A 15,308-nucleotide genomic window follows, 5' to 3' on the forward strand; every position below is an offset into this window, starting at 1 on the left:
AATCAAAGCTATACAGAACCCTCACACTTCTATAGAACTCTTCCAATCCTAGCCCCACAGCCTTCAGAAGAGCACTTCTTACAGTCCTCAGATCTAAACTAATACATTGTATCGGCTCTTTCATCCTGTTTGTGCAGTACCCACAGACTGTTCTCGACAAGTGCCATGCTTCACCCACACAAAAGGGTAACAGAGGATGAATTCTGGACTGGGCATCTCTTTCACCCAGTCTGACATCAGATTACTGCCATTCACATTCAGAGTTAAATACTTCTGTGTCACACTTAATAGCTGTACTAAAAGAAAACACAACAAAACAGATACTGAAGAAAGCCTGCTAGCTGTTACCTAGCAGAAGACAATGCTTGGATGGCCATGAGAGCATCCAGAAACAGACAAATCCTTCCCAAAAGGAAGCAGCTCATCTCCCATAACCTTTTTATTTCACATTGACATCTAGTCATTAATCTACAAATTATGATCTAACCATGGATTAACAGTAGGCTTTAGGCTCCGCCTAAATTTCCTCACCCTCAGCTTTACTGGATTACCACAGTTGCACAAGTAATGTATTGCAACCAAGTAGTTTTAACTTAACTGAAGTTCTTTCTAATCATAAGGATTCTTCTACACCATATTGATGCTCTTCTGCCATAAAATACATTCTTCATACATACTTGATTATATCTCTATAAATATACATATTTTATAGTCATAACAGTTACAATTACAAAAGTAGAGAAAAAATATATACATACACCAAGTTTAATCCAAGAAAGACAGTTATCTACTCTTCCTGCTAGAGTACAGGACTCATTGATTTATACTCAAGTAAAGAAGAGAAGTGAAGGAAAACCCTAGAACTTATCAATACACCCACCTACAAAACAATTCATGCTAATCACAGAATCATCTAGCTTGGAAGAGACCTCCAAGATCACCTAGTCCAACCTCTGACCTAACACTAACAAGTCCTCCACTAAACCATATCACTAAGCTCTACATCTAAACGTCTTTTAAAAACCTCCAGGGATGGTGACTCCACCACTTCCCTGGGCAGCCCATTCCAATGCCTCACAACCCTTTCAGTAAAGAAGTTCTTCCTAACATCCAACCTAAAACTCCCCGGCTCAACTTTAGCCCATTCCCCCTCGTCCTGTCACCAGGCACGTGGGAGAATACACCAACCCCCACCTCGCTACAGCCTCCTTTAATGTACTTATAGAGAGCGATAAGGTCGCCCCTGAGCCTCCTCTTCTCCAGGCTGAACAAGCCCAGCTCCCTCAGCCGCTCCTCGTAGGACTTGTTCTCCAGGCCCCTCACCAGCTTCGTCGCCCTTCTCTGGACTCACTCAAGCACCTCCATGTCCTTCTTGTAGCGAGGGGCCCAAAACTGAACACAGTACTCGAGGTGCGGCCTCACCAGAGCCAAGTACAGGGTGACGATCCCCTCCCTAGCCCTGCTGGCCACAGTGCTTCTTATGCAAGCCAGGATGCTGTTGGCCTTCTTGGTCGCCTGAACACACTGCTGGCTCATATTCAGCTGACTATCCACCAACACTCCCAGGTCCTTCTCTGCCTGGCAGCTTTCCAACCACTCATGTCCCAGCCTGTAGTTCTGCTTGGGCTTATTGTGCCCCAGGTGCAGGACCTGGCACTTGGCCTTGTTAAACTTCATACAGTTGACCTCAGCCCATCGGTGCAGCCTATCCAGATCCTCCTGCAGAGCCTTCCTACCCTCGAGCAGATCAACACACGCACCTAACTTGGTATCATCTGCAAACTTACTGAGGGTGCACTCAATGCCCTCATCCAGATCATCGATGAAGATATTAAAGAGGACCGGCCCCAGCACCGAGCCATGGGGGACGCCACTAGTGACCGTACTCCAACTGGACTTGACTCCATTTACCATGACTCTTTGGGTCTGGCTATCCAGCCAGTTTCTAACCCAACAAAGCATATGCCAGTCCAAGCCACGAGCAGCCAGTTTCTTGAGGAGAATGTTGTGGGAAACAGTGTCAAAAACCTTGCTGAAGTCAAGGTCGACCACATCCACAGCCTTTCCCTCATCCACCCAGCACGTCACTTTGTCATAGAAGGAGATCAGGTTTGTCAAGCAGGATCTGCCTTTCATAAACCCATGCTGACTGGGCCTGATTGCCTGCTTGCCCTGCAAGTGCTGTGTGATGACTCTCAGGAGGATCTGTTCCATGAGCTTCCCTGGCACTGAGGTCAAACTGACAGGCCTGTAGTTGCCCGGGTCTGCCCTCCAGCCCTTCTTGTAGATGGGCGTCACGTTTGCTAGCCGCCAGTCAACTGGGACCTCCCCCGATAGCCAGGACTGCTGATAAATGATGGAAAACAGCTTGGCCAGCTCCTCTGCCAGTTCTCTCAGTACCCTCGGGTGGATCCCATCCAGCCCCATCGACTTGCGCACATCCAAGTGCTGTAGCAGGTCACCAACCATTTCCCCATGGATAGTGAGGGCCACATCCTGCTCCCCATCCCCTTCCACCAGCTCAGGGTACTGGGTATCCAGAGAACAACCGGCATTGCCGCTAAAGACTGAGGCGAAGAAGGCATTGAGCACCTCAGCCTTTTCCTCATCTTTTGTAACTAGGTTTCCCCCCGCATCCAGTAAAGGATGGAGATTCTCCCTAGTCCTCCATTTTGCATTGATGTAACTAAAAAAACATGTCATCTTTAACGGCAGTAGCCAGTTTGAGCTCCAGATGAGCTTTGGCCTTTCTAGTTTTGTCCCTGCACAGCCTCGCAACATCTTTATAGTCCTGAGTGGCCCACCCTCTTTTCCAAAGATTATAAACCCTCTTTTTTCTCCTAAGCTCAAGCCACAACTCTCTGTTCAGCTAGGCCGGTCTTATTCCACACTGGCTTGTCCTTGGGCACGTGGGGACAGACCGCTCTTGAGCCATTAAGGCTGCCTTCTTGAAAAGTGCCCAGCCTTCCTGGACTCCTCTGCCCTTCAGAACTACCTCCCAAGGTACTCTGCCAACCAGTGTCCTGAACAGCTCGAAGTCTGCCCTCTGGAAGTCCAAGACAGCAGTTCTATTGATCCCCCTCCTGACTTCACCAAGAATAGAGAATTACCATTTCATGGTCACTCTGCCCAAGACAGCTCCCAACCACCACATCTCCCACCAGTCCTTCTCTGTCTGTGAACAGAAGGTCTAGCAGGGCACCTCCCCTGGTAGGCTCACTAACCAGCTGCATCAGGAAGCTATCTTCCACGCTCTCCAGAAACCTCCTAGACTGCTTTCTCTGGGCTGTGTTGTGCTTCCAGGATAAGTCTGGGAAGTTCAAGTACTTTTGAGCAGGCAGTCTGGGTGGATACAGTCTTCCTAGGGAGAGCTCTCTGACTAGCATAGACCATTGCGGCCTAGCTAGTGGAAGACAGCCGTTAGAGGATTTTTTCTTATGGGCAGGGGGATTGCTCTGCCCTCCCTGCTCACCCTGCCTGCAGGAACTGCCATGCCCCACCCTTCTGATGCACCACACTGTTTGCCCATCCAGGTCACCCGCTCCTGGTTGTTCATGCTCCCTAGCGGTTGCTTTTATCAGCTTAGAGGTGTGTTGCTGGTTCCGCCTATGCCTCATCAGCCTCCCTCACCAGAGAGGCCGGGCCCTGGCAGCTCCCTTGGCTGTCTTGACAAAAAAAAAAAAAAAAAAAAAAAAAAAAAAAAAAAGCCCTGCCTGTCCCAATCCCCCACTCCACTGCAGAACGTGTCTGCCCCAGAGCTAATCGCCTTGGCAATACACCTCTGATCAGTACAGCTAGGAGATCACAAGTAAACTTGTGCACACATGAGTTTGAGATACAGTCGACAAAGATTCCAACACCTGAAGAGTTTTGTCCTGTCCACCAACCTCTACACAGAACTTTGCTAGATTTGCTGAAGTACCACACCTAGGTTCCCTTAACATCACCAGCAAGCTTTTTTTGTTGTTGTTTTAATAGCAGAAGTTAGCCACCTTTGAAGTCTTGATTAGAGTAGGCAGGTGCAAAAATACTTCATTACTCTCTTGGAAATAGGCAAAAGTCATCCACGTTCTTAAAGCTGAGAGCTGCAGAGGGAAAGATCAAACAGAACAAGGCTAGGACACCAGGAGCTCTAATTAGGTCACAAGTGGTGGCCTTATGTCAGTCAGCTCTCAGTCATGCCCTGAAGTTCAGCCAGCCCAGTACAGGGAATGAGATGAAGGAGAAGGGAGACACTTGAAGTAGGCTTGGATCCCCAAAGACCCCAAGACAGATTTAAAAAAAAAAATCCTGACAGCACCACAGTGATAGGTCTTTTGTGGCTAAGCACACCTAGATGCATCTGCCATATTAACACATCTAACCTCACAGTAGACAGCATTTCCTACCTGGACAGTAAGAAGTATTTCAAGCATATGCCAAAAATTGTTGAGGAAATCCTTATGTGATGTTTCATTGCATCCCTATCAGACCTGAAAAACAGGCAGTGTCATGCTCTGGGATGGGTACAAACAGCCCTTAGCCCAACCTGGCCTGCCCCAACACTCAGCAACATGCCTGCACCAGCCTGCTTTGCTGCAGCCTCCATGGATGTTCCTATTAAGCAGCACAGCTTTGTTGACTGCCATAGCATGCTACTTATTTGTCCCTTGAAGACCAAATATGGTCCCCAGTTGAAAAGCCCCAGCAGAAACATATTGCTTACATCACAGAAATTAACATTTACATACTTAGTAGGTACTGTATAACCTTACAACTTGGATGAAATTTCAGTTTATCCAAGCTGAACATTAAGCAAGCTGTTTCAAATCAGTGAAATCCAAATATTACCTCTAACAGCACTAGAAGCCAGACTTATTCCATAACATCCAGAAGAAAGCAGCCAAGACCAGCAGCCTATTGATCTCATCCCTTATCAGCAGTAACCAATACAACTACAACCTCTTTCTAGCTGGAGAATAGCCATAGATATATGGGTCCAAGACGCAGACTGTGCTGTTATTGACACTTGAAATGGAGCTCCAGAGTGACTTTCTGCAACAACCCTGACTAGGCTGGTGTTTAGCTCCTGACAAGCCTACCCATAATCCTCTGAGAATCAAAACAAACTTCATTAATGAATTTACAAAAATAATCCAGCCCATTTCACAGTGTAAAAGCCAGATGTTTGGTCTCACTGAAGTCTACCTTACCTATCCAGCTTCCCCTAGCAGTATCACTACTGCCATATTTCAGGCCAAAGGCAGCCAAGCTTCTTCCACAGAAATGGAAGACAGCTATCAGCAGGAAAAGAAAAAAAAAAAAAATCAGTTACATTTCACAGAATGCATGTTAGTCAAATTAGTCAAAAGCCTTCAGGTTTCTAGAAGTCATTGAAAAATGGAAATTATTCCATATATTGTCTCAAAGCTTTCATTTTTAGATGCTTCATACAGCAATATGAAATGCCTAATTTACAAGTTCACTAGTCTTCCATAAGGGAAGTGACAACAGGTCCTCTATAGAGGATTGTTTAGACATGACTGGAGTTGACTCAAGAAATAGCTACTTGACACTTACAGAATTATACAGAAGAAATGTTACTGTCATTCACAGAATTTTAACACTTAAGCTTTCAAGAACAGTTGAGCCTCAACGCCTTTTTGGCTTAGCATTTTGAATAACTTATGGTCACAATATGTGTTACTGCAGAAAGCCATAAAAATTGGGTCAGGCAGATCCAGCAAAAGCGGCAGTATCATGAAGAACAGACAAGATTTTCTCTTTCTAACTTAAGCAGCAGCAGCATGAACCTTCATTTGAAACATTTGGGCATTTTGTTACTACGTGAATTAAAGATTAGACGGGATTTAGATAGGGGGCAGAAGACACCCCTCAACCCTGGCTATACACACAGCATCTCATCACCCAGTCTGGATAGCAGCCCCGCAGAGAGGGATCTGGGGGTTGTGGTTGACAGCAAGTTGACTATAAGCCAGCATTGTGTCCTGGAAGCCAGGAAGGCCAACTGTATCCTGGAATGCATCAAGCACAGTGTGAAATGTGTTCATCTGATTCATGTCAATATGGAACAATGCTAAGGCCACATGGTATGATGAATGTGACCTTCTGTCTTACATACCCTTGTATAACCACAAGTCTAAGAAAAACAGAGTGGTTAATGTATAAAGTTCTTGTGTCTTGCAAAGGAATGGTCTAGCATTTTGTGTCAATAGAGAGCTTGAAGGGAAATGTATTTGTAGGCTTTTCCTTGAAGTCTCTGTTATCTGGGGGGTTTCAGAATAACTGCTAACTATTGTGACTATTGCATGGGACACTATGCAAGTCTCTGATATCTGGCCAGGAGATTAAGGAGACGGGGAGAGCTGAAGAACAACTAAAAGACAAAGCTTGCAGGGGATATTGCACAAGTCTCTGACATACAGCCAAGTTGGACAAAGGAGAAGGACAAGAGGGAGGAAGGCTATGAGCCTTCAGCATGAGAGACCCCCAGAGGGACCACCGGAGACTGATATGCATGCTCCAGTAGGAGGGTTTGGATTCCGGAAACTAATTATAACAACCCTGTTGTTTTTTTGTTTGTTTGTTTGTTTGTTTTTTTTGAAGTAGTAATGAATATGTATCAGCCTAGGAGCATAAAAACCAGCTGCTTGATATAACTGGTGTGCATCTTGGTGGAGCAGATACTCCCAACGCACCCAGCGCTGTTTGCTTACTTCTGCTCGTTTAATAAAATGTAAACTTTGATTGTAACCCTATTTGGGACTTAGCCATTTATTACACACAGCATTGCTAGTCAGTCAAGGGAGGTGATCGTCCCGCTCTACTCTGCTCTGGTGCAGCCTCACCTTGAGGTACTGTGTGCACTTCTGGGCACCACAGTTTGTACTAAAGACATTAAACTGTTGGACCTCCTCCTCCAGAGGAGGGTGATGAAGATGGTGAAGGGCCTAGAGGGGAAGACATATGAGGAGCAGCTGAGTTCTCCAGGCTGAACAGACCAAGTGATGAGGATGCTGAGGGGAGACCTCATCATGGTCTACAGCTTCCTCACGGGTGGGAGTGGAGGGGTAGGCACCAACCTATTCTCCTTAATCACCAGTGATAGGACCCACAGGAATATAGTCAAGCTGAGGCAGGGGAGGTTTAGGCTAGACATCAGGAAAAGATTCTTCACCGAGTAGGTGGTTGCACATTGGAACAGGCTCCCCAGTGAAGTAGTCAGTGCACTAAGCCTGTCTGAATTTAAGAAGCAATTGGACTGTGCACTTAGCCACATGGTCTGAACTTTTGGGTAGACCTGTGCGGTACCAGGAGTTGGAAGGGACTCATAAGGATCAAGTCCAACTCTGGATATTCTATGGTTCTAAGAAATATTAACCTCTCACGTTATCCTGTTTAATGCACTACCAAAAAGGCATTCAGCTACTAAGTGGGGGTACAGTTACTATTCTGCAAGAGAAATAATCAAGAGAACCAGAATGAAATTCAGTTTCCTTCAATACACTCTAAGAAGCTTTTTCTTTTAATAAAAGGTGAGTGCTTTTAGAGATCGTTATTCTAGCCAAGGTAAAGCAAACGCTCACACACCAGTGTAGTTTACATCCATGAATTAGAAGCATAGGCCAGCAGACTTGATAACAGGAACAGAGTCTAAACTGAATGCATTACAAACCATGGTTATGCATGGCTCTGTTTTGACAAGGCCAAGGAGTGTGTTTCTTGCAGCAATCTCACTTCAGCCTCTGCCAGTTCTGACAGTGAAAGATCCCCAGTTGTAGAAGAGGATAAGAATTGATTTAAAACCAAGAAATTTTGCGTAGCAGGCATCTATCACCCAAGAATTGACCTAACAGCCAGTTAAACACTGGTCTTTCCATTATTCTAATACCCTAGCAAATATTTTTTTCAACTTAACCTTCCCAAATATTTTGCTGTTAACATGAAAATGCACATTTTAAATTCTTTAACCAGGGTGTACATCTTAGCTAGAATAAAAGTCACATGGTATCGCAAACATGTCTCCACTGCTATGATCTCAAAGTTGCATCTCTGCAGTAAGAGCCCTTCACTTGAAGCTCTAAATGACTTATATGATTTTAAGAGAACAAAATAGACCAGTGGGAATATCATGTCATGCTTTCAGTACTAAGACCTTAAGGAGTAAGATACAGCCTGCCTGCCAGATCTTTGTTAGTCACAAATACAATGTCTGAAAGCATGATTCACTTACAACAGCCCCTGTATGTTCCCCTTGTTCCCTGTGTGATATCCTCAACTAAAAAAAAAAAACAAAAAAAAAAAAAAACACAAGAACAGTTTCATAGAGTCCTGGTCACATTACACCTCAGAGATCCCAAAGTATCCTACTCATAACCTAATTCAGTAGCTTCACCATTTACCCCCTTTTTGGTCGAATCCTAATGCATTTCAGTTATTTCAGAAAATTAGGCTAGTTATTGCTGCTACTGCTACTTCAGGGGAAGGCACACAAGGCCACCGTTTATACCATTGAACTGGTCTGGTTGGACTAGACATTCCCAGTAAGTAGCTACTGCTAATGCTTAGGGGAATTGCTATTAATATTACCAACTCATTGCTAGATAAAATACTAAGGTTATAAAAATGAAGTACTAGAACTCTGGAAAGCAGCAAGCAAGTTTCACGAGTTCTCACATCTGTGCAGGCACATCTGATCACACACAGCCCAAGTTATAATTAACAAAACCTCTAGTCCATCCACAATATAACCAAATTACAGATGGACAATATTTCCAAATGTAAGTCAGCTACATTCAAATTCAACATCCACCATTTAATCCACACCATTCATTATCACGAATACCTGAGGACAGACAAAAACCACAAGGCCAAACTGCACATCAAAAACACCTGAGTTAAGGTTCAACAAGCAATTTTTTCTTCCTGGCATTTCCTACCTTCCAATGCAAAATGAGCATCATGCAGTAGACTTAAAATGCTACTAAAAAAGGAGATACCTGGTGTGAATTTATCTCCCTGTAAAACAGTGGAGAGTGTAAGTATGACTTCAGAAACAGCAAGGTAAGAACATGCTTGAACTTCTGAGAAGTTACAGAAGTTGTCTCACACTCAGACACCCATTGCACACTGGAGAACTTCAGGATTTACTAGCTGAACAAGAAGTTAAGAACACCCTCTTAACACAAGAAATTCAAAGATTTCCACTAATTCCCAGAATATTAGCCAGACCTAGTAATTAAAAGCATGTAGACAGTTCTATCTCTTGAACAGACTGGCAAGAATTTTAGAGGCACAATTCTTTGCATTGCTACCTAAGAATAAAAATAATGTATTTTACCTTGTCTGAGGATCACTCTGTGCAAACTCATAGAAATAGAGCCAAACAATGGAAAAAAAAAAAAAAAAAAGACAACAGTACTTAATCTTTTCCAAATCAAAAGCTTGTCATTAGACTGAAAATGGAAGAGACAGGCTGTGCCACAGCTTTTCCTCTTGTCATACAGTAGTGCCTAATTGCATGTAAACTTGTATTTTCAGGTATCAGATTGGCAAATCATTATCTGCCTTCAGAACATGTACAAGAATCCCACCTGGCTGAGAGAAGCCCTAGGGGAAGAACTATGGGCTTGTTGTCATCATTACCTTGCTTGCTGCCTCCTGAGGAGAGGCAGATGCCCTGAAGAAAGTGGTCTGGAGGGGTCTGTGCAGCCTACAGGTATAGCCTACCAAAAATCTACATGCAACAGCACAGCAAGAGTCGGTTAAGCATTTCTTAGGCCTTTGAGCTAGAGATCATAACTGTGCTTAGTGTCAGTGAACCAGCATCACGAGCATCTTCCCTCCCTGCTTGCAGATGGCTTAGCTGTTCTTCCAGTTCAGGGACTGCCAGCTCCACATGGGAGCTCTTGAGACCTGCAGCAGCAGCTGCACATTCTGTTTATAAGCAGTTCCATGCCCCTTAGTTGCAAACCTCTGCTTATTAGTGATGATACCTAAAGGCAACAAAAATTGAAAATTATGTACACTGAGAGAAATTCTCTATGAGCTTGCAATTCAGAGGCTTGTAGAAGTCAGCTTCTGTGCAGATAGTACCACACTTCAAGAGAAGTAGAAGTAACAGCTAACTGTACAATGGGGATGTGAGGTTCAGGACTGCTCTACCCAAGAAATATTTTTGCGATGTTAGAACTATGTAACTGGTAGAACATTTAAACAAATAGAAGTTTCTTGAGCATTTAATTTCAAGCTTTCTATGCACTGGTCTACAGTATCAAGTTTTTGAATATAGTACTCATTCTTGCTATCAGACAAGTGGGAGAAAGTCCTGTATTGATCTGCTCTGAAAAATATATTCCTGCTAATTGCTTTGAATTCAAATAAATCCCTTGGAAGAAGCTGAGATCCAACAACACAGAACTCAGCACATGGTTAAAAAGCTACAAAAACCATGGAGAACAATGCCTCAGCCCCCAAATTACTTAAGAAAACTAAGCATAATGCTTGCTTTCCCCCTCACACACCAGCTTGACATGTCAAGACTTGCTCATTCAAGTAGCAGGAATACCTTCTGAAATTGCCTTAAGAACCATCAAACAGCAACTCTAACAATACCAGTTAATTTTGCTTGTTTCCTTTCATGTTAGGTATACTCATTTTTCATCTACCCAGCCCAAATCACCTCTGAAGGAGCTTTTAATATTGACTCTTGCTCCACATTAAACATGCCTCTCAACACAGCATACTTGGTGAAACAACTGTGCTTTTAGGCAGTTCTATGTGATTAATAGGAAATTTTACAAACAAACTTTTACCTGCACATTCACTGAAAGGTTTGCTCACAACCTAGGCAGGACACTACTCAACTATAAAATGAGAAGACTTACATTTGTAAAAGACAGAAGTTGTGCTGCAAAGGTACAACTGCAGCAAACATACAGAACTTTAAGTAAGCCACCAGGAAGCATGTTCTAATAGTTCTGCTAGTGTCCTGAGAGCATCACTTGATTAAAACCCTCAAGTTTATCAGTCCCCAAGTTTTGAAGGCTCAAGCATTGAAGCATGACATCGATTTCAAAGCAGACAGAGACATTACCCAGAGACCAACTGGCAACTGATATGGCAAGAGTTTCACCATACAAAAAACTTCAGCCATTGATATCTATCACAACTAACACCTATCATCACCAGATTGCAGCTTAATAAGCTCTGTTATACTGCTCCCCATTTAAACAGCAGATGCAAAAAAAAGAGTGGTTTAAGGTGGCATGCACAAACTGTTTACATGCAGTTCTGCAGGCTACAGTGTCATCTGCTCCTCCACTACAGTTATTGTCTGAAAAGCCGGAGAAATATTCCCACAATTTCAAGAGCAATTCACAACTACTGCATAGCTCAAGCTAATAGAGATCTGTTCCATCACACCATGTTCTCCCCAGCTGAAGAAAGAAACAACTCCATTTACGACCCTGGCAGGAAACATTTTATTCTGAGAAGTCTTCCCTTCGTCATTCAAAAAAACTCAACATCTGAATCAGTTGTGAGGAAATCATACCTTAAACACCCAATGTCTACTCACCTCTCTCCTTTAAACAAGTTCTGAATAAGTCAGGGATCAAAAAAATCAAGTACCTGTATCTCAATACAACTGATTTTGACCAAAGCTTCTGCCAGTGTTCTGGCCTAACTGACAGACAACACCTTGGGGACAGGAGTTGAGGGATGGACACTTGCTCTCGTCCTGGGACCTCTTGGTAGGTCACTGACCAAATGCTACTTCTGTCTCCCCAGCAGGGAATGAGAAGTAACCAGTGCATGAGACAGCTTAACTCCTTCCTTGATGGTGGTAATCTGGAATTCAAGCAGAGGGTTGCCCAAAATGTTATCCCCAGTTAGACTGGATAGCCACAGAAAGTCACTAGATAAGCCAGAGACCGTCAGTGGAGAGGACAGCTGTGTAGACACACTTGGACTCATGACCCAGCCTCCACTGCAGACATGCACCTTCAGCTAACTGTACAATGGGGATGTGAGGTTCAGGACTGCTCTACCCAAACCAAGCTCTGTGTGAAATGGACATTTCTGAAAGCTACTGCCCTATGCGTCCAGCTGAGAGGTCCTGAGCTATGAAGTCCTGCAGCAGAGCTAAGCAGAATGGAATAGTTGATGATATAAGCTTAGCAAAAAACAGTTAAAGTTTTCAGAAGTTACTGGTTTTATTATGGCCCGCACTAAGGTATCAATAATCTAAAAGCACTAAGCAAGACATGTTTTCTGCTTAAATTTATCAAGTGATAAAATCACTGGATTAGCAACTGAAACCAGAGGCAGTTAAAGTGTTAGACCAACTTTGAACAGCAGTAGCTCCTTTCAAAGAGGTGCAGAGAGAGCACTTCACTTATTTCAGTTTATTCAGCTAGTCCAACAATCCATAGAGAAAGGTCATGTTTCTCCAAGAATAAATGGAGGTGCCAAAAGCTGATGTTACCAGTTCTGAAAGCTTCATGACCATTGTGATATATGTTCATCTGATTCCATGAACCATGAATCAAGCATTGCTAACACTTCAATAAAGTCACTTTAAGTGTAAATATATTGAGGAATACCTGCATTTAAGTTTAACCAAAAGATTTTGTACTTTCTTTCCAGTCCCTGTCCTCAAACTACACCTCAAGCAAATGGAAGAAAAATTGCCAAACCCTCATCGCCAGGAGATTCTACACAATTACGCAATGTAACCTTTTATTTTTTGCTATTATTTCAAGTTCTACTTACCTAGTCTTAGAAAACTAAAAACATAGAACGGAATAGATAGATATTTAAGTTACCAAAACAAGAAACCTTAAGGATAAATCAGATAGTGATTTGAAGTGGCATTCAACTCAAATATGAGTACATCATGAAGTAAACTCCACCAAATAAAGTTTCAGTTTTACCAGTCTCATCTCTAAAATGTTCACTAAGCCAAGCCTAACATACCTTAAGGTTTGCCTTAAAGGCTCACTACAAAGAGAAGTCAGGAACTTCATGATCAGGACAACATGAACCCTCTCTTGGGAGAAAATTTGTGTCTAAGACTGCTTTTTGAGGAGCTGAGAATTTAGGGTGAATAACTAAAGACTGAACGCTACCAAAACAGAGCAGGCACGGTTCCTTACAGAGGAGAGATCAGAAACTCCATACGACAGGCTCTGGTCACACTGCCTGAAATGAATTCTCTGCTGCAGAGGGGACGGAGGCATCATGAGACCTCCCACTCTCAAACAGGAGAGGAATTTAGAGGAAAAGGTCCTACAGTTCAAGGACACCAAACAGCAAGAGCCATCGCAATCACAGCTCTGGGGTAAAGTAACGCCAGCACTCGTGCCAATATCTGCACTTGCTAGAGGCACATCCTCAAGTCATTTCACTGTCTGCTTCAGCTTTCTTTCCAAGAACAATTACAAACGCATAGGCCAGGTGGCTCCTAAACCAAGTATTTTGACGCCTTCGTAATTTCTCTGAAAATAAAAAAAGAAAAAAAAAAAATGATGACTAATCCAAGTGCAGGAAGATGTGACCAGTCCATTCTGATGTAGAAATGGCTCAGTTACCAATCCAAAACTGCAGGGACTTCCTGAGAAAGTAATAATAGAGGTGAGTCTAAGAATACACATATCACACCTACATGAGTAAGCCAGCCAACTCATTACAAAAGGAAAGCCTCATGCCGAAATCTTCCCTTCCTTCCAAACAATGAGGCCAAACTGAACATGACTAAATCCATTATTCCCCAAGCTACAGGTTATTTTGGTTTTGTGGGACAGAGTGCTTAAACCCTGGTTCAGAGAGGCCAAGAGGCACCGAAGATGCATGCTAGACAAGCAAAGAGATCCTCCGAGCTTTTGTTTGGTTTGACAGAAGCCAAAGGGCTGACTGGCAGTAGAGGGAAGATGTCAGAGGTACCACTAAATCGATAACTCCTGGGAGATACAAGCCAAGTGACATGGTTTTGCCAGAGCTCAAATAGCCACAAAGCACAGAGAGAGATGCCCAGCACAATGCATCTTTTGCTTCACCAAAGCTTTTGTTTCTTTTAAGGAAAATGCACCAGCCTTCTTTAAATCTTGTTCCTTTTGGGTGAGGAGGTGCCAGATTTCTTGCTTTCTGGGTTTACAAGTGGGGAAATAACAACCACAAAAGTTTTTTTTTTTTTTTTTTTTTTTTTTTTTTTTGACTAACAGGAAGATCGAGAGGAATTGAAAGCAGTTATCTACCTTTGCCCACGAAGCATTGCTGTAGCCCTTTGAGGGCCATCCGCTTAAGTTTGGGGATGGAAGGAATGACAACCGGGGGACAACCCAACACACAGCACCATCAGATTCTGACAAAAAGCATAGCCTGGAAGGCCAGCACCCCCAGCTACCACCCAACCAAGGTCCCCCCCGCGGGTTACCATAGCCGGGGGGGAGGCCTCGCCTCACCACGGAGCCTCTGCTTTAGCTAAAAATACAGGGAGGGAGTAAAATAAATAAATAAATAAAAATAAAGTAAATTAAATAATTAAAGAAAGGCAGAAAATAAAGGAAGAAAAGGCCGGGAGGCGGCGGTTTCACCCCCCAGCCTCATCCCAACTCCTCGGGGGCGAGGCCTCCAGCTAAAAGGGCTCCCAACGGCCACCGGGGGGGGGGGTGGGCACGGCACGGCCCCGCCGAGGCTTGGCGGAGAGAGGCCAGGACCTCCCGGCGGAGACAAAGAGACCGGCGGCCGGGGCGGCGGTTGTGTCGGAGGCCCTGCGGGCGGGCGGGCGAGCGGGCCGAGGCGTACCTTGAAATACCCCCCCTCGTAGAGGGTGTTGGGCGGCCCGAAGATCGCCACCTCCCAGTTGTAGAGGTCAGACTCGTCCACCAGGGTGATGCGGAAGCCCTCGACCGGCTCCTCCTGCAGCGACTTCAACTCCAGCATCAGCGCCTTCTGCGAGCTGCTCATCTGCTGCTGGGCCATGGCACGGCCGCCGCCGCCGCCGGCCTCGGCCTCGGCCTCGGCCTCGGCCTCCGCCTCCGCCGCCGGCCCCCGCCCCGCCCCACAGTACCAGCCCCCACTGCTGCCGCCACTTCCTTTTGTGACGGCACCCGCTCGCCGCTGACCTCAGCGCGCCGCCCCGGGACACGCCCCGCCCACCAGGACACGCCCATTAACCTTTTAGCCACGCCTACCCCTCTTGTGGCCTCGCCCTTTCACTGTGTAGACACGCCCGCTCTTCCGCGGAGACACGCCCGCTCCATGTGTGACTTCGCCCACCCCCTGTGTAGCCCCGCCCCCACCCCGTG

The 15,308-nt window shown here is 44.7% G+C and overlaps 1 protein-coding gene across 2 annotated transcripts in view; it reads right to left on the bottom strand.

The window, feature by feature from the left end:
- The window catches only part of LOC311220797 (ubiquitin-conjugating enzyme E2 R2-like), a 79,978-nt gene extending 64,927 nt beyond the window's left edge, over window positions 1-15,051 (bottom strand). The window contains exon 1 of one of the 2 annotated variants that reach the window (XM_084304382.1): window positions 14,806-15,051. In XM_084304382.1, coding sequence (XP_084160508.1) covers window positions 14,806-14,982 — 177 coding nt within the window. In that variant the 5' untranslated portion in view covers window positions 14,983-15,051. Of the gene's footprint in view, window positions 1-3,992; window positions 4,032-14,805 lie in introns of those variants that run through there. The other variant, XM_084304383.1, reaches the window with a different exon arrangement.
- Window positions 15,052-15,308: the final 257 nt, after the last annotated feature.

Source organism: Netta rufina (genome assembly GCF_964035555.1).
Source record: "Netta rufina genome assembly, chromosome: W".
Lineage (NCBI taxonomy): Eukaryota > Metazoa > Chordata > Aves > Anseriformes > Anatidae > Netta > Netta rufina.